Source organism: Brienomyrus brachyistius, chromosome 21 (genome assembly GCF_023856365.1).
Source record: "Brienomyrus brachyistius isolate T26 chromosome 21, BBRACH_0.4, whole genome shotgun sequence".
Lineage (NCBI taxonomy): Eukaryota > Metazoa > Chordata > Actinopteri > Osteoglossiformes > Mormyridae > Brienomyrus > Brienomyrus brachyistius.
Window position 1 is genome coordinate 1208500 of NC_064553.1, and position 24124 is coordinate 1232623.

Here is a 24124-nt window from a genome sequence, read left to right on the forward strand (position 1 = left end):
CAACCCTGTTATAAATCTTGAAAGGTAATGGGAATACACAGAGGTACTTAAGTGTTTTAACTTATCGTTTTAGGACGTCTTGCACTGCGTCTTCTGTTAATTTGTGTTCCCATTTTTTATAGTGTTCTATGAAGTATTCCCCCTGTATATCCTGTAATTTTATCCTCTACTATGCACTGGACCACAAACAATCCTTTTATGTTGGGACATATTGAGAATAAAGTGAGTTCTGATTGTGATCCTGAATAAATTAATTCGCTAGGAATTGTATTTCACGTGCAAAAAATTGCATATGCGGGTCAGAATATGTGGAAGCTTGAAAGTCAGTAAATGAGATTCATCGACTTGAAATGAAAATAGCAGAGCAAAGAGGCCATTTAAGGCGGAACGGCAGCGCAGAGGCCAGTGCGCCACGTGGGAACACCGGAGCCCCGCGCGCACACAGCACCCTGCCACGGCTCCCCTCTGCAGCTGCTTTCGCTCTGATACTGGAAGCGATTCGTGTCGCGCCGATAGCGCAGCGCCGAGGGCTGATCGAGCGACAGGGACAGAGACTCGGCTTCACAAGGCAAGTCCCCGCAGGGAGACCTGCCTTTGTATCCGTCAGCCGGGCGGCCATTGCGTCCGTGCCTCAAGAACAACATCGCGACACAGCTGCGCTTCGGGGCCGCGCCGCCCTCTGTCCTGCTCCGATTGCCCGTTCTGCTGCACACTAGAGCGCATTATTGATCACATCCGATAGGTATTTATTGACCTGTGCGGCGGGCGGAGTGCCGGTTATTCAGCGCGGTGTTTGCAGCCGCTGTCCCGCATGCATGGTGCCCGGAGGAGCCGCCGTGTGAGCACCTTTGACGGGAAAGCGGTGCAGATGCTTTCCGAATGCCGGTCCCGCTGTCCCCGCAGGGCGTGCTTGCTGTTACAGACCACGGCAGCCGATCAGGCATTAGGCGGGCCAAACCAGCCTGTCTAAGGGTAAAACAGACGCATTTACGTACACACGACATTTTAGAGTTATATTTATATCCTTTCTGTAAATTCGACGTATGACAGATGTGGCGTATTCATTGCTTTAAATCCACCTCTCCGTAAATAATGTGATTTTAATACTGTGTTGTTCACAATGGCGTATGAGTTTGATATTGGGGTGGCACAAGTCAATAATTTAAATGCAAAGGTATATTTTGGGGGGCGCCCTTGGTTGTTTAAGCTCTTAGCAGAAGAGGAATAATTAAATTTGGGGACACACAGTGGCTGTAAGTTCCTCCTTGAGGGACCTAATTGGATGGCGTGGTTCTCTGCCTCCCACTGTAGTGGAGGGGATTACTTGTTCTGACATGGAGGTTCTCTGTACAGAGCACCTGGTAGTAAGGTGCCACGCCTCAGACTCTGTTTGCTGCCTGACAGCGAGGTGCCGTGCCTCAGACTCCGTTTTCTGCCTGACAGTGAGGTGCCGTGCCTTAGACTCTGTTTTCTGCCTGACAGCGAGTTGCCGTGCCTCAGACTCCGTTTTCTGCCTGACATTGGCTTCACTGAATTTTCCCATCTGCTGACTCTATGTGTCTCCATAGATGGACAATATGGGGTAACGTCTGACTGGGAGAATGGCCACCATGACAGACGATGCCGTCGGCAGCTCGCAGTCTTCCTTCAAGGCTGTGACCCTGAGGGTGGTTGACCTGCCTCTCTCAGTCTATCACACCATTTCCCAGGTAAGCTGGACCAGTAGCCCCCCACCGTCTCACAGGCGGGTTGCTGATTGGCTCCATCATGTGTCTGTCATTTCAGGGTAACAGTCTCTCTTCCTGTGATTATAAGACCAGCTTGGCTGACAAAGTGACTTAGACTTTCTGCTGATGTTGGTACCTGCAAGATAGGTACTTAGGTTTTGAGGCTAATCACTGTCCTGCATCAGCCTGGGGCAGAGGCCTTTGTATTGTGTTTTCTGAAGAATTTTTAAATGTCAGACAATGGTATTTCAAAATATGAATTACCAAGTGTAACTGACTGAATCGGAAATGAAATGGCGCTGTGAAAGCCCCCGCCTCAGTCCCTGTGCCATCGGTCCTTGATGCCTTTTGTGCATTGTGTGTCTGAAGATATGCGGCGTGTGTTTGTGCTTTAGCGGTATGGCAAGGTTATTCATGCGTGACTTTCCAAGTGAATGAAAACGAACATGACGGGTGACTGAGGCGTACGGAACAGCGGAGGACAGAGAGTCGAGCTGCGGAGGCGGGTGGGCGACCGGCACACATCTGCTCTGGGAGCAGCTGGAGCTCATGTCTTTAGCTGTTCGTAGTCAGATGGAGATGAAAAGCCAGAAGAATGTCTGTATCTGAAAGGACAAAGGTGTAGTTATCAGGCCGGGTGTCAGTCTGTGGAGTGGGGGAGTCCCACACTATTTCAGCTTGCGAGCTACTTAAATGTCCAAGTCGATATGATCTACCTACTGTAAAAATGCAAAACATATATTTATGTATTGATATTCTTATTAATATTCTTTATTATTATTGCTATTATTATTATTATTATTGTTACTATTATTAATTTCCCTTTGGGATAAATAAAATATTTTTGATTTGAGCTGGGATTTTAGTTCCTTCACCTTTCTCTTTCTCAGCTCGCTTTTCGGAGGGAAGTTAATGTCATAGTTTTTATGAACAGTCGCTCCACGTTTTCCTTCTTCGGAATAGCAATGGTGGACTGACACATGAAGCAAACGCACTTTGAATATGACATCGTGGGGAAAAACTCCTCCCCCCATTCCGGGTCGGTTGTTGGCCTCTTACCTGGTCCAGCTCCCCCACTCATTTTTATACCCTTAAGTTTAGTAGAAATACGTTGGACGTGACTCGGTCGCTTGCTGGAGTTTTGCGGCAGCTGGTGCGGCTGGACGCGTCATCCATCACCTATTTTTTATGCCATGCGAATTAGCCGCTCTACCTTTGCAATCGACCAGTAGATCACGATCGACGTATCGGGCATCCATGCTGTGGGGCATCTTGGAAGCTTGTCTTTGAGGTCAGACTGCGAGATCCCTGATGCGCATTCAGCGTTGCTCTTCCTGGCCCCGCAGCAGTTTTGTGACCTCGATGTGCGCAGCAGTTGTTCTTCTGGTCTCCTGATGTGTGTGGCCAGCCTGGTGGAGAGAAACCCTCACCCAGCATCCCTCGCGGCAGGTGCGACTCAGCGCCGGCACCAAGAAGCTCCTGGCCATCGGTGCTTTCAGCGCCGTCTCCCTCCTCTTCCTCGCACGTCATTTACGGAGGAGGAAGCCGAAGAATAAGGTCCAGTCGCCATGGGAGCAGAGACACTTCGATTTCCTCACCACGGAGCCACCGGAGAAAGGTAAGGCTCCGACTGGGGAAGAGTTACATCACTGCACGCTGGTGGTACTCTAGGGCCGTGACTGTTGGGGCTCCACAGCTGAAACCTGGAAGCTGCCATGCGGATGGATGTGTGGGTTTCTATACCCTCCAGGGTGACTGGCAAAAACCAACCAGGCTGATCTTGGTCCAAATGGTGCCGCCACTAAGACACTGTGTCCATTTTCTGAGTGGGCGCCGACTTAGCAGCCATTGGCATGCAGTGTGGAAGGGGGCATCAGCAGCAGAACTGGCCTGGAGCAGCTCATGGGCTGCGATGGGCACCGTTAGGCCCCTGGCACTTTCTGACCGCCGTCCGCCTTCACGCTGCAGAATCGAGCCGAGCCAGCAGCCGGCAGAACCTCAGCCTCTCTCTCAACTCCAGAAGCTGCCAGTCCTACAGTCACGCCCTTCCTAGCGGCAGTCTGTACAGCAAGCTCTCCGGCTCCCTCCAGAGTCTGACCTCGGTAAGCCGCGTGGTCCTGTCACTGTCCATGGCATCGTTTCCCTTTGGTGTTTCTGTCTGACGTAGGATGACCTGGGTTTGCTGCAGACATTCTGAGTTCATGTTGTGTAGCTGGATTAGACCGATGACTGAATTTAGCATCTGTGCAGGTGCTGAAGTAAAGCATTGTTATTTTGAGGTTCCTCAGTAAGATTTTCACTGGTGCAGTGGGTTCCAGTTTCACTGAAACAGGTTGGTGGGGGGCGCAGGGTGTGCCGTCACTGACTGTGGTTACGTTCCCCCCCCCCCAAAGGTGAAGAGTGCCAACTCCTCTAGTAGCTGCGCTTGTGTCAACAGCTCCAGCGTCTGGGACAAGGGCTGCGAGGACAGCGACGCGTGTAACATCGTCAACATCCCCGTCACTACTCCCGAGAACCTGTACCTGATGGGTGAGGGCTCGGCGGCGCCCCCTGCCTCGTGGGGATCGCCAGCCTCTTTCTAGCCAGTCTTAAGCGACGTTCCCAAACCTCCTAAACCTTCTCGTGTTCCTCTGAGCAGGCATGGAGCTGTTTGAGGAGGCCCTGAGGCGCTGGGAGCAAGCGCTCACCTTCCGCAGCCGGCAGGCGGAGGACGAGGCCGGCTGTGGCTCCGTGAAGCTGGGGGCGGGAGACGCCATCGCCGAGGAGAGCGTGGAGGTGGGGGCTGACAAGGGGGCTTTTCAGATGCCAGAAGAAAAAAACTTTTAATAACGAGCTTCAAGGATCTTACCCTTCGGCCAGGACTGTAATATTCGCCATGACATTAAGGGTTTCCTTCTCTGCCTTTATATTAAATATTAAAGTGTTGGTATGTGACATTCCCTGTGAAAGATTCTAAAGTGTAAAAGAAGTGATTTCAGGAATAAATCAGGATGATTAAAAAACAGTATAAAATGATGACAGGCAGAACAGGCAGGAATGTAAGTGGTGTGATTATGGGGGTGGGATTACGCTGGGGCTTTGGGGGGGGGGGGGGCAGGAACGCACCAGAGTGTGCACACTGGGGCATCTCCCTCCTCACAGGACATCATCAGCGCCGAGTTCATTCACAAGCTGGAGGCGCTGCTGCAGAGAGCATATCGGCTGCAGGAGGAGTTCGAGGCCACGCTGGGAATGTCGGACTCGACTTCGCTCGCCAACGATATCGGTGAGTCTCACCGCGCTGTCGCCCCAACCCCCCCCCCCCCCCCCCCCCCCCCCCCCCAAACCTGCATGTTCCCCATAGGCTCCTGAACCTTCCACTTCTGGGACGTTTGTCACCTCAGGATTAACGTGAATGTTTTCTGGTCGAAGCCACAAAACCTAGATGTCCTGTAGGTCTAGAGGAGACGTCTTGGCGCAGTGACGTCTTGGCGCAGTGACGTCTTGTTTTCTCTTCCCAGCGGTTTACAGGAAGAATGTATAATCGCCATATTCTGGAGATCTTCAAAGGCAGAGCTGCATACAGATCAGGCCCCAGCCGGTCTCCCCTCCCCTAGAGGGCGCCACCGCCCATCACCTGTCCTCACAGATACCCTCCACCACAAACGCGGCACCTCCTCCCCCAACGAGCCAAAATTAGCTCTGGGTGCTTGCATTCCACACACTGTCACCTGTCTTAGGACCAGCTGAACTTTCTGCATGCATTTCAGGCCACGGAGCCTTCTAGAAACAGAGCTTACTCAACGTCGATGCTGTCGGTGTCGTCAGCCACCAAACTTTTCATCTTTGGTTTCATCAGACGCTGGGTCGGTGATACGCTCATGTTCATCCCACCACCAGGGGGGGCTGGTCTCACTCACTGACATGTGCAAAGTGAAATGTTCCATCTGCTGGACTTTCCCAGTGCGTTGTGATTTCAAACCTTGTATCTCGTGCCTGAAGTGATCTAATGACCCCTCGAGTTTTTGTGAAAGAGGAAAACATGTATGACAGTCTCACGTGCTGGCGAAGGTGGATATTACAGTGATATTACAGTGATATTACAGTGCACTGCTTCTCTCTGTTAGGACAGCATGTCTCTACATTTTGCTTGTGTCCTGCGGATGATTTCTCTATTTAAGCTTGTGGAATAGAGCCATCTTGCGTATCGTATCGGCGTGTTTTTCTGTGTTGTAATAGAAGCTGTGTGTAAAGATTTATCTTTCCCGGTTGACCATTTGACCCGTGGTGGTTAAGGAGGGAGAGCGCTTGCCTCCGGCGTTCAGGAGCTGTGTGTCACTGGGGGTGGCGTGTCACGTGACCACTTCAGCACACGTCGGGAGTGCCTACAGCTCCATGACACCCCCCCCAGGGTATTCCTCGCAGGATTCCTTGCTGCTTGGTCTGAGTGCAACATACATTAGTAATGGGGTGGTGGGGTCTGTGTTCTTCCCCCCCCCCCGGAAGGAGTCATGCCACTGCTGGGGAAACTGTTTAGCTACTAATAATTATGCACAGGTAGGGCGGCTGTGTGTTTAGAGGTGACGCATGAGGCTGTGATGCTATCAACACTGTATGCACTGGTAACATCCTATGGAAAGTCCCTGCAAGCTGAGGCAGAAGCTGAGCAGTGAGCCTGTTACCCTGAAGACGTTACCGTCTGCGTCACTGGAGGTGACCCGCACTGCTGACGTCCCCAGTGAGAAATTCCCAAATGATTAGCAAGGCTCTGCTTACTCCCCCTCGGCGCTCCTGATATCCAGGCCCTGGTAACTGATAGCAGCCACATTAAGTAGCCGAAAGCTGATATGTTGAGAGCCGGTGGCTCCCTGCCAGGTGTTTGCAGCCGTGCAGAGGTCTGTGGGGCTTTGGGGCAGGATCCCGGAAGCCCTCCTTAACCACGCCGGGGCCCGGCTGGGCAGCCCAGACTAAACAGAAACCCCAAACGGCAACCGAAGCTCTGCGGGGCTGGTCGGAGCCTGAGGAGCCCCTCGGGGCTCCATCTTCTGTCTGGCTTCCCCGTCTTTAAACGGTCAGCGGGCTGGCCGGGCATGACATGAGCGTCTGGGTGACTTCTGCAGGGTGCAGCCTGTCTGACATGTAACGTCTCACTGACAGATAGGCCCTCCTAAAATAGCTCGACTGCCTCCAGTGTTTCCATGCTCTTTTCTTACGCCTAGACCAAAAGGAACCTGGTTCTCCAGGTATTACAGAAGGCGGAACGTAAAGCTACGTGCCACCCGCGCGTTCCGGGCAAAACCGAAAAATGTCCAGACCACGATCTCACGTATCTGCCGTCGTTTGCAGACAAGGACACGGACGTCACGGTGTGCGAGGACTCGGACGAACTGGGCCTGCGTGACACGATGAGTGTCACCTCCACGGACTCGTTCGTGTCGGCCGCCGAGGTGAGCGCCCCCTCCTGTTCACAGCGTGACATCGCTGCCACCGCTCCTGCGCATGCACCTGGGTGTCGTGGTGATGCATTACGCAGTGTGTGCTGCCCCACCAATGGACACATCGCTCATCCTGAGCTGGGAGGGGAACCTGAAACTGTTTATTGATCTGGGGGGGGGAGCTGCCTGTTTTTTCACTGCTGGCACCTGCTGAGGCAGAAAGGCATTCTGGGAAGTGGAGCGCCCATCGGCAGCAGGGCCATACTGCCGAGATAATAGGTGGGTCCCATTGGGGGAGGCCGTGCGGCGCGGGGGGGGGGCTGTCCGACGTTGGGGGGGCTGTCCGGCGGGGGGGGGGCTGTCCGACGTTGGGGGGGCTGTCCGGCGGGGGGGGGGGCTGTCTGACGTTGGGGGGGTGTCCGACGTGGGTCCTACCAGGCTGCCTTTGTCTGGAAGCTATGACATCCTGCTTCTCCTGGCTTGATTGGCGTGACACTTGGTGTGTGTCTGTGGGGGGTGGGGGGTGGGGGGGGTGGGGGGCAGCTGTGCCGTTATTTTGAGTCTCTCCCCCCCCTGTCTTGTTGGGTGTTTCAGTTCCTCGTAGGATGAGGGCTCCCCAAACTCCTCTCCGTACCCTAAACCCAGCCCACAGCCTCGCGTGTCTCCATGCTTACAGGGTCGGTGATAGTTCCAGAACCAGCCCAGAACCAGGCCAGGTCCAGTGCAGCTGTCAGAGCCGCATTCCTGTGTACTGATTGGTCATAAACACATTTGCTTACGAGAGGGTCATCAGCACAGATAATGCTCTGAATCCATTGTCGCGTCAATGTTTAACGCGGCTCTGGTGTTAAGTGCCCTGGAATGCAGATAAGGAAAAAGAGTTCCTGACCCCCCCCCCCCTCTCGGGAGCATCCACAAATAGCTCCTGCACCGTTTTTCTGTCATCAGGTGCCGATACACACGCAGGAACAACAGCCTGCATTTCCAGTAACCTATAAACAGACCTGTCGTGCCGGCCTGGCAGACCCTCACAGTCCGTATTCCAAGATCTGGAATATTCCGGAGTTTTCCGCTTAGTAGCCTATGGGTGGGGCATCAGAGCAGTCCCCGGGGAATGGTAAACAGTGGTGTTGTGGTCTGACTGTCGCCATGTGCCCCCCCGTCACACGACACTCTGCCCTTCCCGACCCCAGCTGTCGGAGCACCGTGACCTCAGGAATGCGTACACCCTGGGCTCCCTCTGCCATTACTCCCTGTACGAGGAGGCCCTCCGGCTGGCCGAGGAGGGCAAGGTCTCCTGCAGGGTGCTGAGGTAACGGGCCCCTGGCCTTTCGCTCTCCTGACACGACGTTAAGGCTCGTCTCTGACTCGGGTGCTCTTCCGGCTGTAAGTGATTCTCATCCCGACAGGACGGAGATTCTCGAATGCCTGGGAGACATCGACTTCCTGGCCAAGCTGCACTGCGTACGGCAGGCCTGTCAGGTAGGAAGCTGACATAACTCAAGCCTGCTCCGCAGCAGGATGCTTAACCTCAGGCGCAGCTCGGAAATGCTTCAGATGGTCCAATTTCAGGATAAATGGTGCCCCGAAAGACGTCTTTTTTTGTACTTAAGCTGTACAGCAGCTGAATCTGTATAACAAACGGAAAACCTCTATCTGCAGGTCATTCTGTGTGACCGTGCGACCAGAGCCTTCCTGACTGACGCCGGGAAGAAGATTTTGTCCTCCATCATTATCAAAGCACACAAGGTAGGTTTCGGTATGTTGCGAAGTCCATGTTTGCCCTGTTAAAATGCAAAAGGACAGACGTGACCAGGGTTTCTGGTTGGTAGAGCCCGAAGAGATTTGAGGAGGTTTTTGAGGAGATGATGAACTTCCTGGAGCAAACTAACCACTGGGAGAACACCGAGGTGGAACTGGCCACGAGGGGGGTGAGGCTGTCTGCTTTAATCTGGTTTCCTCCTGCTCATACAGTCATGTCACCCCAGGAATTCATTTTAGGGTGTAATAACATCAAATCTTGTGTTCTTCACCTAAAAGGTGAAGCATCTGAACTTCTATGACATAGTACTGGACTTCATTCTCATGGACTCCTTCGAAGACCTAGAGAATCCACCCATTTCCATCCAGAACGTTGTCAACAACCGCTGGCTTCACGTTTCCTTCAAAGAGACGGTGGGTGGCGTGCAGCAGCTGGGATGGATGGGTGGGTGGGGGCAGAAATGCTGGTTGGGGTGGTCACACCACACTTTGTCTTCCGTGAAATATGGAATCCATATTCTCCTTTTATTATTTTGATGTGGGGTGATGAGACCCCCTTTAGATCCGCCCCTGGTGTTGACATGTCCACGTTAGCATTAGCTTAGCAGAGGGAGGTGATGCCTGTGGACCCATGGAGGGGGGGTTGGTGTCGGTTTGAGCTCTGTAGTGTTTCATATAGTCTCAAGTCTGTCCAGGACCAGTTCCAGGGGCCCAGTGGAAGTGACAGAATGGCAGTCTGCCCCGAGAATTTATGTGGACTGATGTCCTTCAGGAAGTTAAACGGGAATCTGCTGGAATAACATTCTCCTCTGGCTTTGTCAGCTTTGCCTGTCTGGCTTCGATTGCTGCTGGCCTTATTTGGGGAGGTTTGTATATATCCTGAGTCGTGTGCAGTTAAAACTGAAAGCTGAGATCTTTCCAGATTCTCTGCCCCCCCGCCCCCCCCGGATATTTTCACAGGCAGCAGTTCCATTTCCCATGATTCCCTGAGAAATGCTTCTTCATACCATAATGCTGCTGCTTTGTTCACAGGCCGTGGCCTCGAGTTGCTGGTCTGTCCTGAAACAGAAGAGGCAGCACATAAAGGTAGCCTGGGCGCCTGCTTCCCCGCTCTCTGCTCCCCCGCTCTCTGCTCCCCCGCTCTCTGCTTCCCCGCACTCTGCGGGGCTCTGCTTCCCCGCTCTCTGCTCCCCCGCGCTCTGCTTCCCCGCTCTCTGCTCCCCCGCTCTCTGCTTCCCCGCTCTCCGCTCCCCCGCTCTCTGCTTCCCCGCTCTCTGCTTCCCCGCTCTCTGCTTCCCCGCTCTCTGCTTCCCCGCTCTCTGCGGGGCCCTGCTTCCCCGCGCTCTGCTTCCCCGCACTCTGCGGGGCTCTGCTTCCCCGCGCTCTGCTTCCCCGCGCTCTGCTTCCCCGCTCTCTGCTCCCCCGCTCTCTGCTCCCCCGCTCTCTGCTTCCCCGCGCTCTGCTCCCCCGCTCTCTGCTTCCCCGCGCTCTGCTTCCCCGCTCTCTGCTCCCCCCGCTCTCTGCTCCCCCGCTCTCTGCTCCCCCGCTCTCTACTTCCCCGCGCTCTGCTCCCCCGCTCTCTGCTTCCCCGCTCTCTGCTTCCCCGCTCTCTGCTTCCCCGCGCTCTGCTTCCCCGCTCTCTGCTTCCCCGCTCTCTGCTTCCCCCGCTCTCTGCTCCCCCGCGCTCTGCTCCCCCGCGCTCTGCTCCCCCGCTCTCTGCTCCCCCGCTCTCTGCTCCCCCGCTCTCTGCTCCCCCGCGCTCTGCTTCCCCGCTCTCTGCTCCCCCGCTCTCTGCTCCCCCGCTCTCTGCTTCCCCGCTCTCTGCTCCCCCGGTCTCTGCGCTCTTTCACATGCATGCTTACTGCGCAGATCTGCACTGCTCCCTAATGTCCATCCCTGACGCAGGTTCCGGACGGGTTCGTCGCCCATTTCTACGCCATCTGCGAGCACATCAGCCCCGTTCTGGCCTGGGGTTTCCTCGGCCCTAAAAGCCCCCTTCATGACTTGTGCTGCTTCTTCAAGGTACGGTGCTGCCCCCATCGGTCCGCTCATCTCTGCCAGTCTCCTCACAAAATTCCACTTCCGCTGCAGACATGAGGCACCTCAGAACGACAATTTTCATGTTTTAGCTGCGATTCGGTTCCTTTCCTCCATTTTATTTGGCACAGGCTCATCCTTCTCCCTCCCCCAAGTTGCATTGATTATTTCTGCAGAAAATCACTAAGACTCTGGAGTACCTGCACTCTGCGCCAGACAAGTACAAACGCTGCACATTGATTCGCTTGCTTTACCGAGTCAGTTTTTTGTATGCGGCCCCTTGCAGAGGGTGATTAATGTCCAAAGGTCCTGGGAGGGATCTGGTTTCTGTGCAGCACACGGTACCTTCAGGGTCATCGCAGGAGAAAGATCAGCAGCTCCGGAGAGTCGGTCCTATCAGACACCAAAGGACCCAGAGCGGTCTGAGCTGCAGTTCAGGGTTGATGTGGCCTGGAGCCTGTCTGAGAGGGTGACTCGCCCCCACAGAGACCCACAGGGCGTGGGGAGCGTTTGACTGTGTACCTGCAGCTCCCATCTTGGGCGGGGGGGTGGCATGGGCTGGGAGGGGGCCTCTCCCTTCAGAGGATGAGACCCTCTGCCAACTTAAACACAGTTTGCACTGATGAGGGGGGTGTTTCCTTGGGGGCGGCGGTGGGAGGTGTGCGCGTATCGCCCGTTCTCAGGGGGCAGCCTTTGGTGGGATCCCAGCCAATGCGGCCTCCCATTTCTGCAGGAGCAGGTGCTGTTCTTCTTGAAGGACATCTTTGACCTGGAGAAGGTGCGGTACTCCAGCCTGGAAAGCCTCTCAGAAGACGTCCTGCAGCTTCTGCAGCGCCGCGCCGACCTGCTGCTGGCTTACCTCGGCGCCGACACACTACACCCCCCCAGCGGCTGCATCACCACCCAGAGCCCCCTCTTGTCCAGTGCCCTTCTGGAAACCCGGGTGCAGTAGCACCCCCCCCCTCAAGGCACCAACCCCACATTTTACTGAAGAACATCCTCCCCCCTCCCATACCTGCTTCAGCCGTCTCACTGTCTCCAGCCAAATACGCTCAAGCTATGAAGGAGTTGTGTGTTTGATCATCACCATTGTTAAACTAGGTGAGACCTGTTGTAAATATATGACATGTGACGTCATCACATGACCTGCAGGATAATCTCCATGGAGACGGCGGTCGCAAATGAAATTCACACTCGTCCAGTAGTATCTGCGTTTTGTTTTATTTTGAACTGTACTTGAAGCTCGTGTGGCCTGGTGTGTTTGTGCTTTCTGCCGAGTCGTCCCTCAATGACCATCGAGCCAAAACCCACGATTCTGCTCCGCCCCGCGTGCATCCCGCCCCCTGGCAGCCTCTGCCGTGCCTCACGCTGAAGTACCGCTCTGTGCTTTTTTACACCCAGCACTAGGCTACAGCTACAGACAGCCTAGAGACGCCCTGCGGAGCTGCGCGTCTGAAGGGCCTAGCGGAGGACACACCTGCTTAAGCCTGTCTGCCCCCCAGTGAGCGCTGGACATGGACAGGTGCTTGAATCTGACCTCTGCCCACCTCTATCGCCCCATACTTTGGTTTGCCACAATTCTGTGGGATCTCGCCCAGTGTCTTGTGCCAAGCCAAGTCCGGTTCAGTGCCGCCTCTGCCGGATGGCGTGTTTGAGTCTCAATGACTTGCCGCCGAGTCCTTAGCTTGGCGTAGCCGACCACACAGAATGAACTCTGAGGTGGGGGGGGGGGGGGGGGGGGCAGTCAAAACAGGTGAATGAGGGTTACTTATTTTTATATGTATATATGAAGTAGCTTTTCCTCTGGCAGAGCTCAGTACAGCCACTACTATTTATCTGTATGCACACTACGTCAATAAAGGGTTGTAATCGGTATGGTGTAGCGTCTCTCAATCGTCCTGGCTGCTTTAATGCGGAAACTCGGGTACCAGCTGTGGGCTGCTGGCATCAGCCTCCAGGGATTTCACAGGAACGTGGGAGGGGCTTTGTAATCTGCTTTATTGTAACCTGGCAAACCAGAGGGGGTGCCTCCTGCTGGCTTATTGTGCCAACATTGATCCCTGGGTTGATTTTTACTTGAGGGCTACATGGCAGCTTCAGCATCCAACAGCTGGAACTAGCTGGTGGTTTGAAAGTCAGATTTTAAGGGAGTTAACAGAAAATGGCTGCAGCAGTTCACGTCTCTGCTTAACTAAACTCCCCGATGTTCCTTTAGTACTGACAGCTGTGTATATGAGTCTTGGGTATGACCACATGAACTATAAGGACGTTCGCTGACAGCTGCTTCCACGTTGGTTTAACAGCAGCACTGGCGGTACTGAATAAGAGCTGAAACGGCGTGAAGCCGGAGCGCCAGTTTGGTGCGGAGATAAGGCGCTCGGCCGGGCAGGCGGAGCCGCAGCAGCTGCCGGCGACGCCGGATCGCCCGGAATGCCCTAGATGGACTGAGAAAGCGGACTTTTATGGAAAGCGCTTGTGAGGCGTAACTTCAGCCACACGGCGGCCGGGCTCCGCACAGCGCACTTGGCCGGATTACGGCGCAGCCCCGTCTGCAGGTCCGCGTCTCACACCCTAATTACAAGTGGGGGCAGATCCTACTCAATACGGTAAGACCTCTATTCACAGTTACCATTCGGGAGTGTTATTTGCACTAATAAAAAGCCGAATCACACTTTCAAAGTTGGGATGTTTTCTTGAGATTTTTTTTACATTAACCTAAATTAAAAGGGAACTTCTGAAATTAGTCTTGGAGGCACACATACAGTTCTGTTATTTTTCTGTCTTTTCAACAGCATTAAGTCTTCATTCATCTAGTCCAGCCTATTTAATAATGTGATCGTTTTGCGTGAATGAATCGGCACTTCTGTGATTAGATTACAGCAAGTTTGCGCACGCGGTCAACCGTATACAGATCGCCTATGTAACTGCGACCAAGTTACATCTAGAAAATGAATAGTTTCTACTTTATTTTAAACTTTAATCTTTAACTTTAATGTAACTTTATGTAACTTTAATGACTGAATTAGTTCTATACCATGCCTTAAATGACCAGTAGCCCATTAAAAGTGTTAATTAAATCGCATAAGATGCAAATAAGCTTCGTGTAAAGGAAATAAGAATATGAACGTTTTTAAATTGCAAAGTTTACCCTAACAGATTTCATAGCTATTTTTTGCCGTCATTGGTCTAAACTGGTCTCTTGTATCAGTGTGAAATCTTATCCAGCGGGATAAAAATATCTCGTCTTCCAACAAGAGCAAGCTACTGTGTTTTTTACAGCACTCTGTGAAGTGCTTGTCTGTTTGAGGTCACAGTGCCCAGGTATACAATGTATAATATATTTTAAATTGAAAATACATGCATCCTTTTAAATATGTTTAGTGTTAGAATATTTAAATGCTCGTGTATATCTGTACTAAATGTTATCACCACTTTTTTTGAGTCTGAACTGAAAAGCTACTGTGTTATTTCACTGCCATGTGTCATGTAAAATACCCGGGGGGCTACGTACGGTAACTCCCCGCGAGTACCCGGGGGACCCATGTACAATAACTCCCCACGAGTACCCGGGCGCATGTACGGTAACTCCCCGCGGGTACCCGGGGGCATGTACGGTAACTCTGCGCGAGTATACGGGGGCATCCGCTTCTACTGAAAACAAGCGGCACTGAGGCCATGACTGACACCTCCACGTCACACTCCTAAAGCTCCTGACAAAAATAGCCATTAAGCGATGGCCAGACGCACATGCCAGACAGGAATAGCCACCATGCTCGACCAGGTGACTCCCTGCTGAGGCCCCCATTATTAAATCAGCACAACGCGACTGCAAAAGGTTTCACTGTGCGTGGTCTCTACGTCGAGGTCACACATCTTAAGAAAAAGTTTACCATAGGTCCTGTTTGAAAGAAAGGAGAACGAGGTGAATGGCAAAATCGTGCTCAGCACAGATGCTCAAACTCCACTCCGGAACAACGAGGACCACAAACAGCAACTGAGGACGGACAGAACAGCTATAGCTTCCATTTAATCCGCAATATTTATAATCCACGCTTTCACTGCACAGTAAATGTGATAGGATATGAAAGAACATTCAGAAAGACTTACATGTAATTGTACTTACATCAAAAATGTTTTAACACCACTTTTTAACATTTATTACTGTGAGGAAAAGTGTGGAAAGGTAGAGAATGGCATTTTGCTTCAACGCCGTTTATAACACAGTGCTGAGATGTGGTCAGTCGGATAGGCAGAGTCTCCGGACGTTTACTGCGAAGCCCGACTTTGTTTCTCGAATCTGGAGGAGCGTCTCCGTCAGGAGCACATAGTCTCACTGTGTTTACCATCACACAGAGGGACCTGCAGCCTTCAGGGCCGCTGGGTGAGCAGAGAGACGGACCACAGGAATGCGCTTGCGTGTGGACGGCACCCTGTCACCATTCCTCCCGTCGTGCCTAACCGAGGCTGTGTGCTCCTCTCCACAGCTCCTCTCCACAGCTCCTCCCCACAGCTCCTCTCCACAGCTCCTCCCCACAGCCAGGCAGAGTTTCGACGTCTGTCGTCTCGTCACGTCTCGTCCCGACGGAGAGTCAGAACGCAGCAGCCATGACTGACGTGGCTCAGAAACAGGAGGTAAGACAGCGACGTCCTGAATGTCCCACTGGCTCCCGTTCGCTGTGGGGTCCCTCACGGGCTCGACACCTGCGGAACGTGCCGGACAACTTGGAGAGAATCTAAGGAGTTATTTACAGTTATACCATCTTCAGGATACCAGAGGCCATTTAAATACTAAATACAAAATTAAAAACTTCTGCAAATGAGAAATTTCAGGTAAATGTAAATTGTGGGTTATGCCAGCATATTGTCTTAATAGGAAATTTTTACTTTGTTACATTTCTCCATTTCATTAGCTATAGCTGGCAAGCAGAATGGGGATTACAGATTTATTGTAACAGATATTAAATTGCATTTCCGCTAACCTGTCCTTGTAAACGGGCAGAGTGAAGCCGCCCCCTTCAGGTGGGAGTGAAAGCAGCCCTCAGTGGTCTCCTTCTTTCAAGGGAGTGCAGTTTGCGTTGTCAGTAACAACTCTGGTCAACGCTACAGCCACGGGGGGGGGGGGGGGGGGGATTACAAAGGAGCTCCCCCCCCCCCTCATTTGCTACCTGAAAGATGGCCAGCGACTTAAGTGTGAATTTGGTTTCTTGTCCTGCTAATGGCTTTGGTAAGAATTCCTCAAGGACTCCCCCTTGTGGGCAGCCGCTGCACCGACACTCACGTGACCTTTACTGTCCTCTCGTCTGTCCCACTCGGTCATGGCTCATGTAAAGAAACTCCTGTCTACCTGCAAGCCTGTGCAGAGAAGCTATGTGCCCAAGCTTGGCAAAGGGGAGGTGAAAGATAAGTTCGAAGCCATGCAGAAGGCCAGAGAGGAGCGCGGTAAAAGGAAGAACCAGGAGGAGCGCCAGAGGAGAAGGGAGCAGTACGTTAGGGAGAAAGAATGGAACCGTAGGAAGCAGCAGGTCACCCCACGGCAGCCTGAGTGTCCCCCGCATGGCGTGAGATCGCTACTGACCCTAAGCAGGAGCCTAACCCTGCAGCATGCGGAGCAGAGCTGACACGTCCTAATGGGGAGCTTAGGGCCGTGCTTTAGAACAGTGTTTCCCGACCCGGTCCTCGGGGAACCCCGGACAGTCCACGTTTTTGCTCCCTCCCAGCTCCCGGCCAATCAGGAACACCGAATACCTCGTACAGGTGTACTGAGAGCTGAGAGGGAGCAAAAACGTTCCCCGAGGACTGGCTCAGGAAACACTGCTTCAGAAGATGCACAGAAAGTCTGTAATAAACATCACGGGTGTGACGTGCATGAGAGCGTGAAGCGGCTGAAATCACCAGTGGGGGGGGCTCATTAATCAGCAGCCTGCTTGTGTGCATTCAAGCGAGGAACCCCACCCTCAGCTGCATGCGAGACATCAGCACGGCTCGGCCAGGGCACAGGAAGTAGCATTTACAAGAGCAGAATCAGAGGCTTTGCTCCAGCCCTCCGTGTGGCTTGTGGGGAAACCCACCCATCCTCACTGGCACTTGCTGTTGGAGGAATTATGACAGACCACTGCAGCTTCAGGAGAGGATCCAGGAAAAACCATGTCTGTACTCCCACAGATGAAGGAGCTACTAGCGTCCAGCGACGAGGAGGAGGAGGAGGCAAAGCCAGCCAAGCAGGAGAAATCATACGTCCCCAAGATAACAGGTAGGCCAGCAGGAGCGGCGCGTGGGTCGGACTGCTGTGTTCGCACCTCGCCGGTGGTGGAGGAGCCAAGTGCCAACGTGAGAGCATCCATGTCCACAGGGAGCGTCAAGGGAAAGTTTGCTGAGATGGAGAAACAGCGGCAAGAGGAGGAGAGGAAGAGGGCAGAAGTGGAGAGACAGAGGCGCATGACACAGGACACACTGGAGAAGACGAAGATCCAGAGGGAACTGGCCAAGAAAGCAGAGGAGGTGGGTGCCCCGGGAGGGGTGGGGTGGAGCACAGGGGGGGCGGGAATACATGTATAATCCTCCAGGGCAGCCGCCTCTGGGCTTAGCTTATGTGCCGGACCTGTAGCAGGACACGGCCTCCATACATGATTTTCATCTGGATCACGCAGCACCAAAGTCGTCCCTTATTCTCAGCCTAATGGAGGCCCTCATCTGCCTCAGGAGGATGTAGCTCCTTGTCTTTCATAAACACAAGGCGGAGGCCAAAATAAGCCAGGGAAACGGCCAGGAGTGCAAGCCTGAAATAAAGCATGTGCCTCAGAGGGGTGAACGCGAAGCCTCCAGCTCAGTGTCCGTGTCTTCATTCAATTTCATTCACACCTGGGAACATCACAAGCACGGCTGCTGACCTTCATTGATGCGTCACAAAGAGAAACGTGAAGATGAGCACTTCTGTTTGCTTCTGGTTATGCTGTGATGAAGTCGGCCATCTTCCTGCAAAGTCACAGATGAGACAGGTGGAGAGGGCAGGCTCCATGTGCTCTGGGGTTACATCTGCCCGTCCGGGAAGCTCCCACTCACTCCTCACTCCTCACTCACCCTCCGTCATGCAGGAGGGGGATAGCTCCCTGCTTGTCAAGGTGGTGCCGACCAAGCCCTCCAAGGCTCCAGGCAAGATCAAGGTGAATTTCGAGGAGCTGGGCAAGGCTCGGGAAGAGGAGGAGAAGAAGAAGTCAGAGGAGGAGAAGCACCGACGGTACGAGGAGCACAGGCGCTCCTTCAGCAAAGCCATGAGGCACTCCCAGCATACGGAGGTGAGCTGGGTGTCATGTAGGTCTGTCCCATTTTATAGGGTGGGGGGGGGGGGGCGCTATATGTCTGCAAGTCAATCATACACAGTGCCAAACATTTAACCCTTTAGTGACACAGGTTTGTCTGTCTAAAAAATTAATTGCACATAAAAATCCTGCAAATCAGATATATTTTAAACCTCTGTCCTACAAGTATGGTGTTCCTAAAGTAAGAATATTTAGAACCTCATTGCATTGTACAATCCGTCACCCTACAAGGACGAAAATGAACCCAAGCCCACAGAGAAGAACCAGATGAGCCCAGGCAAGCTGAAGATGACTTTTGAGGAGCTGGAGAGGGAACGGCAGGAGCAACAGAAACAGCAGGCAGAGGAGGAGGCCCGGCGGCGCCTGGAGGAGGAGAGACGGGCCTTCGAGGAGGCCCGGCTGCAGATGGTACCTCGTACAGGCCACCTTTAGCTCAGCAAGCCGGCAAACATGGCACCACTCCCACAGGGATGCCGATTCTCCCATACTGGCATTTCAGGGAACCGGGAGCGAGGAGCCAAACCCTCTGTCCACGAAGGAGGAGGTCAGACCTGGGAAACTGAAGCTGAGCTTCGAGGAGCTGGAGAAGCAGAGGCTGGAGGAAGCACTTAAGCGCGTGGAGGAGGAGGCCAGGAAACGCATGGAAGAGGAGAAGGCGGCTTTCGCCGAGGCCAGAAAGAGCATGGTCAGCTGGGGTCTCCTCTGGAAGCAAAGCCAGGCCGAAAGGTCAGGTGAGTTTTCCGACGAGGGCAGGGGCTTACAGCCTGACGCCCCTTTGCAGGTCGTCGACGACGACGACGACATCCTCGCCGCCATGTTGAGCGCAGAGGCCGCCAAGCCTGGCAAGCTGGCCATCAGCTTCGAGGACCTAGAACGCCAGAGGCGGGAAGAGGAGCATAGAAAGGCTGAAGAGGAGGCGAGGCGTCGGCTGGACGAGGAGAAGCAGCTCTTTGCAGAGGCACGCAGGAACATGGTAAGTCCAGAGAACTTCGGATGGACCGGTCTGCATGTGCCAGGCTCTGCAATGCTGCTGCTTCAGACCTCTGCCGTTAACGGGGCTACAGCCACACCAACAGCTATGAGGAGGAACCTCATACTCACACCATCGCTGAGGGGTGAATTCCAGCCGGACGCAGCGGCTTCATAGGTCACGCCAAATCTCAGCAGCGGTGGAACTCGAGATACAATAGTTTGAAATGGACATCTTTCGGTTTTGAGTATTTTACTATTAGATTTTTAAACATCAGCGATTTGGTCATAGCAATCGTGGAAACAGGACATGAGTCCTCACACAAGACCTGATATCATCTGAGCATGTCTTTTGAGGAGTTCTTTCACATTGTGAAAAAAGTGAGCATTTCTCAGATTAAAGCATCCTGTTAGTTGAAGTTGGTATTAACACTTCCAAAATGATTTATCCTACATGTGTTGAACCTACTGCAAAGCTGCTCAAATGATATGAACACTTCCCTGTCCCATTCTTCCAAAGAGTCCAGTCCAGGATCAGGAAAATTTTATGACTTCATGTGGAGATGGAGAAGTAAGCATCTTACCTTTCACACAACACGTCCGTGTCGTTCACATTTGTCTGCATTAGCATAAGCTGTGTCAGTGTGTAATATCACTGCAGTGTTTGTGGTGCCTCCCACCTGTTGTTTATAGAAATGCCTTGGCTGTCCCTGGCATGCAGCTGCAGTTAGACTGGCTGTTTGATGCACTTCTATACAGCTTGTAGTCCCAGAATTTCTGTGACAAGAACCAGTGTCCTTTCCAGGTGTGTGAAGAGGAAGGGATGGAGAAGAGCGGGTCACAGGAGGCTTTGGCCCCTGGAAAGCTGGAGATCAACTTTGAGGAGCTTCTCAAACAGAAGGAGGCAGCAGAGAAGAAGCGCAAGGAAGAGGAACGCAGGCTGAAGATGGAGCAGGAGAAACATGAGTTTGAGCAGCTCCGGCAGGAGATGGGGGAGGTTTGTGAACCGACCGCGAGATTTTACCGAGAGTGTTCTATCAGAAACGAGGGACCAGTTTTATCTCAATCAAATCTCGATCTCTTTTCCACTCGAGGTTGCCATGCTGAACCTGTTTTGCCTTAAAAGGAAACGTGTCAGACTGTGCAGGTCATATGGGTGTAGGGATAAGGCATTTTTTTGCTGCACTGGTCTTTTAAAATCTCGCTTTCTTCGCCTCAGGAGGAAATAAACGAAAGCTCTCTGGTGGTGAGCAGAGAGTACGAGGAGCTGAGCAAGCTGAAGAGGATCGGCACGGTACATGCCAAAAATCTGAAGTCAAAGTTTGAGAAAATCAAGCAGCTCAGTGAGGAAGAGATCCAGAAGAAGATCGAGGAGGAAAGAGCGCGAAGAAAGGCCATCGACCTCGAAATCAAGGAACGGGAAGCAGAAAGATTCCAGGAGGTACGCCGTCCAGCGTGATGTTCTTGGGCCGGATGGCCCCCATCTTGGTTCTTGAGAGCAATGGTGATGTATGCTGGGATTGAACGTCATGGACTCTGCTGTACATTTTTAGAATAATATAATGTTCAGCAAGGTCTTTTTTTTGTTTTTTTATAAGCCACGCCGATCTAATGACCGGTGGCTAGGTATCTCATGGGTTTTTGGAAAATTCTTACAAAGTGAGCTTTCCAGACAGGCTACCCATCCCTGGCATGTGCCCCCCAAGATAAAGTGCCTCAGGGGAGTGGAATCATCCTTAAGTGGGAAAAAGCACCAACAGCAGTTTTTGTCCAAAAGCAACACAGTCCAGCATGACAGGTTCCCTCCTGAAGGTGTGAAAGGGCTGCACTTCTAGGCCAGGGGTGGCCAATCTTACCCGCAAAGGGCCAGTGTGTATGCAGGTTCTTGGGGTAACCTTTAGGTCAGCTATTCACACCCAGGTATGAGGACTCTTCAGCCAATCAGTCCTCTAATTAGTGACCTAATTAGGGAGTTGCAGCAAAAACCTGCATACACACCGGCCCTTTGCAGATAAGATTGCCCACCCCTGTTCCAGGCCAAAGAGCAAACAATGCAGGGGGAAGCACGATTAATAGTGAGCAGTAAATTAAAGCTCACTTCATACACTTTAATTTTAGTCTCTCTCCTAAACATCACTCAACTAGTGTAATTTTTGATAAAATGACCCTTAAAAACACAAAAAGCTGAACTCTCCAGTTTCTTGAACCAGCCAGCTCAGCCTTCTCTATTCCACCATATCCCAGGATGAGGAAGACGTCAAGAAGGCCTGCAAAGTGCAGCACGCCCCCTTCAGGCAGAAGGTGGACATGCAGGCACGGTTTGAGGAGATGGCGAAGGCCAGGGAGGAACAAGAGAGGAAGAGGATTGAGCAACAGAAGTTACAGAGGATGCAGTTTGAACAAGAAGAAATTGACGCAGCACTACAGAAAGTAAATGCTCCTCCTGGACATCCTCGGCACGGTTACTAAGGAGGATTGTGCTTTCAGCCATTTTTATTTTACAGAAACGTGAAGATGAGGAAGAGGAAGAAGGAAGCATCATCAACGGATCCACCACCTACGAGGATGAGGAGGACCACGCCAGGTCCGGGGCTCCTTGGTTCAAGAAATCCCTGAAGAACCAATCGGTGGTAGACGGAGAGCCGGTGCGGTTCACGGTTAAGATAACCGGTGAGCCCAAACCAGAGGTGACGTGGTGGTTGGAGGGAGAGGTGCTGCAGGACTGTGAGGATTATCAGTACATCGAGCGGGGGCAAACGCACTGCCTATACCTGCCGGAGACCTTCCCTGAGGACGAGGGCGAGTATATGTGCAAGGCCGTCAACAGTCGGGGTACTGCAGCCAGCACCTGCATTCTGATTGTGGAAAGTAAGCCCCGCCCCTTCTGACTGCATGTCCCAATGACATTTACCACCTGATCATTTGTGGAACACATATTCTGCCCCCCCTCATATGCTTTATAACCCCCCTCTCTCTCTGCCCCACCTCCCAGCTGAAGACTATTGATGTCCATCACTGGAATTCTCTCGCTTGTGTCTCGTCAAAAGGCATATGGTGGGGCCAAAAACGAAAAATTAAACCGACATTAGAAACCACAGTTCCACCAGTAAGTACATAAATTGGGGGGGACACAGGCATACCAGCGTCAGACGGCCAGGTGGATGCTGAGGAAGTCACTGACCATTCGGAAGCACGCCTTCCTCCCCGTCACCTCTCTTCACTCCACGTTCAGACTCCATCCACAAGTTAAATACTAGTTAAATGTGTTATCACTTGTAAGTATTGTGGGAAAAAGGTTGTTTTTATAGGATTGTTGCTTGGTATGGATAGTGTTGAGTTAGTTCTCAGTTGCTGCTTACAGTGTTCCCCTCGAACACATGAAGTGCACGGACAGCAGCGAGCAGAGACACCATCTCGCTGCCATTCTTCCAGCACACGGCACCAAGAGAACAATGTTTATAAACAGGCTGACCATTTCAAATAAAATGAATGTGAAAGCGAGTCTCTGCTTCTCTGATGGACTTCAACTAGACCTCAGCCCACCCACCAGAGGGCGTCACATAAAGGGGAGGGTCAGGGCTATGCAGTTCCAAAGGTATGACAGAAGGGTCCCGTTTACCACCTTGCTGTAGCACGTTTCATTAGTGAGGGTGCAGCTAGGCAGAGTGTCGGCAGATGTGACATCAACGGCATGCGGACATCTTAGCAAAGGAAGGTCTTTCCAAGGCCCAGATTTTGTCATCATTACAAGTTTATTTTGAACAAGTGAACAATGGTGAACAGTGAGGTCTAACAGCGCAGTACAGGGGTACACAGCAGGAGGTCATGATTTACCTCTAAGGTATGTTCCCTTTTCCATAATGCTCACTTAAGCTTCAGATTCTCTTCTTTAAAAGACCCCCCACGAATTCTCTGTTGAGAACTTTACTCAGAAGGAAACAGCATCTCTCACTGCATGCACACGAGACATGCAGCCAGACATTGGGCAACAGTTCACTTGCAAGGTCATACTTCAAGAGACAGACAACATACTATCCAAATTCCTACCAAAAAACCTGTCACTAAGTCAAAAACAAGGATTTAGACATGGAACTCCGACTTTAGGGTTTCATACAACTGCTTATCTGAAGAAAATAATCTACATGTTCTAGCAGTTTTATAACAGACACCTATCATTTTATGGCATGGTACAGTTATTTGGGAGAAAAAGCAGGCATCAATTCAGACGTTACAAATATCACAGTCCCTAAACTTATAGCAAAGACATTTTGCAGTCATGACAATTCCTCAAATTTACCTTATATGGGAGCCCTTGAAGGGTCTATGTTCACCAGGACAGACTCAAAGGATTCTTCCTTAGGGACAACCTATCTCAGGGCCTGATTCTATGAACTATGCTTGCAGCATCTTCAACACTGTGTGTGAAAATGAAGGCAGCATTTTTAAATGGCACTACAACACGGGCATCACAGGGTTAACACCAGGCATAGACATGATCACTGTGCTCTGCTTCAATGTTCATCGTTCTGTCTGGCTGACATCTGAAAGCATGTGACTGCATGCAATTCTCAAGTGACATTAAAGACAAGAAATACCTACAGCTCTATGCAACATGGTCACACAGGGAGGATTGGAAAAAAAAGAGACTTACCGGGAAACTAATGCACATAATACATAAAATGCACTGAGAAAACTGACCTACGTTAGTGACTCAGGAAACAGAGCAGACATGGGTCTGAAGGCCTCACTGTCTGCAAGATCCCTTTCATCTGGTACAGTATTAAACGCCATGCATCTTGACAGCTTAGGTTTCATAAACACGAAGGCTGTTCGTATGCATTCGCATCTGACAAGCAATTTAAAAACTCAGAACGTTGTAAGGCATCACTGCTATAATAGA

General features: G+C 52.0%; 2 protein-coding genes and 1 long non-coding RNA gene across 8 annotated transcripts; 2 read left to right on the forward strand and 1 right to left on the reverse strand.

The window, feature by feature from the left end:
- Positions 1–402: 402 nt before the first annotated feature.
- miga1 (mitoguardin 1) lies at positions 403–12812 on the forward strand. Of its 2 annotated transcripts, XM_048988656.1 has the most exons (16): positions 403–568; positions 1569–1709; positions 3177–3345; positions 3696–3829; positions 4121–4256; positions 4366–4502; positions 4869–4992; positions 7053–7153; positions 8335–8453; positions 8551–8623; positions 8804–8890; positions 8974–9072; positions 9182–9316; positions 9935–9988; positions 10808–10924; positions 11673–12812. In XM_048988656.1, exons 2-16 carry the CDS (start codon positions 1602–1604, stop codon positions 11889–11891), a joined length of 1812 nt encoding a protein of 603 aa, XP_048844613.1. In that variant the 5' UTR covers positions 403–568; positions 1569–1601; the 3' UTR covers positions 11892–12812. The 2 variants fall into 2 exon arrangements, with proteins under 2 accessions (XP_048844613.1, XP_048844614.1); XM_048988657.1 differs by lacking the exon at positions 403–568 and having other exon boundaries at positions 1552–1709.
- A 2134-nt stretch (positions 12813–14946) lies between these two features.
- Positions 14947–18033, reverse strand: LOC125716343 (uncharacterized). Its single transcript, XR_007384318.1, has 2 exons — positions 17827–18033; positions 14947–15640 (listed from the first exon to the last, which is right to left on the reverse strand). It is a non-coding gene; the product is annotated as an uncharacterized LOC125716343 (long non-coding RNA).
- nexn (nexilin (F actin binding protein)) lies at positions 15443–22725 on the forward strand. 5 transcript variants are annotated; one of them, XM_048988519.1, is made up of 14 exons: positions 15443–15571; positions 16270–16461; positions 17102–17189; positions 17289–17437; positions 18031–18231; positions 18487–18663; positions 18755–18940; positions 19037–19228; positions 19745–19795; positions 20018–20221; positions 20444–20665; positions 21469–21654; positions 21729–22092; positions 22217–22725. In XM_048988519.1, exons 1-14 carry the CDS (start codon positions 15545–15547, stop codon positions 22228–22230), a joined length of 2253 nt encoding a protein of 750 aa, XP_048844476.1. In that variant the 5' UTR covers positions 15443–15544; the 3' UTR covers positions 22231–22725. The 5 variants fall into 5 exon arrangements, with proteins under 5 accessions (XP_048844476.1, XP_048844477.1, XP_048844478.1 ...); XM_048988520.1 differs by having other exon boundaries at positions 20030–20221; XM_048988521.1 differs by lacking the exon at positions 19745–19795 and having other exon boundaries at positions 20030–20221.
- Positions 22726–24124: the final 1399 nt, after the last annotated feature.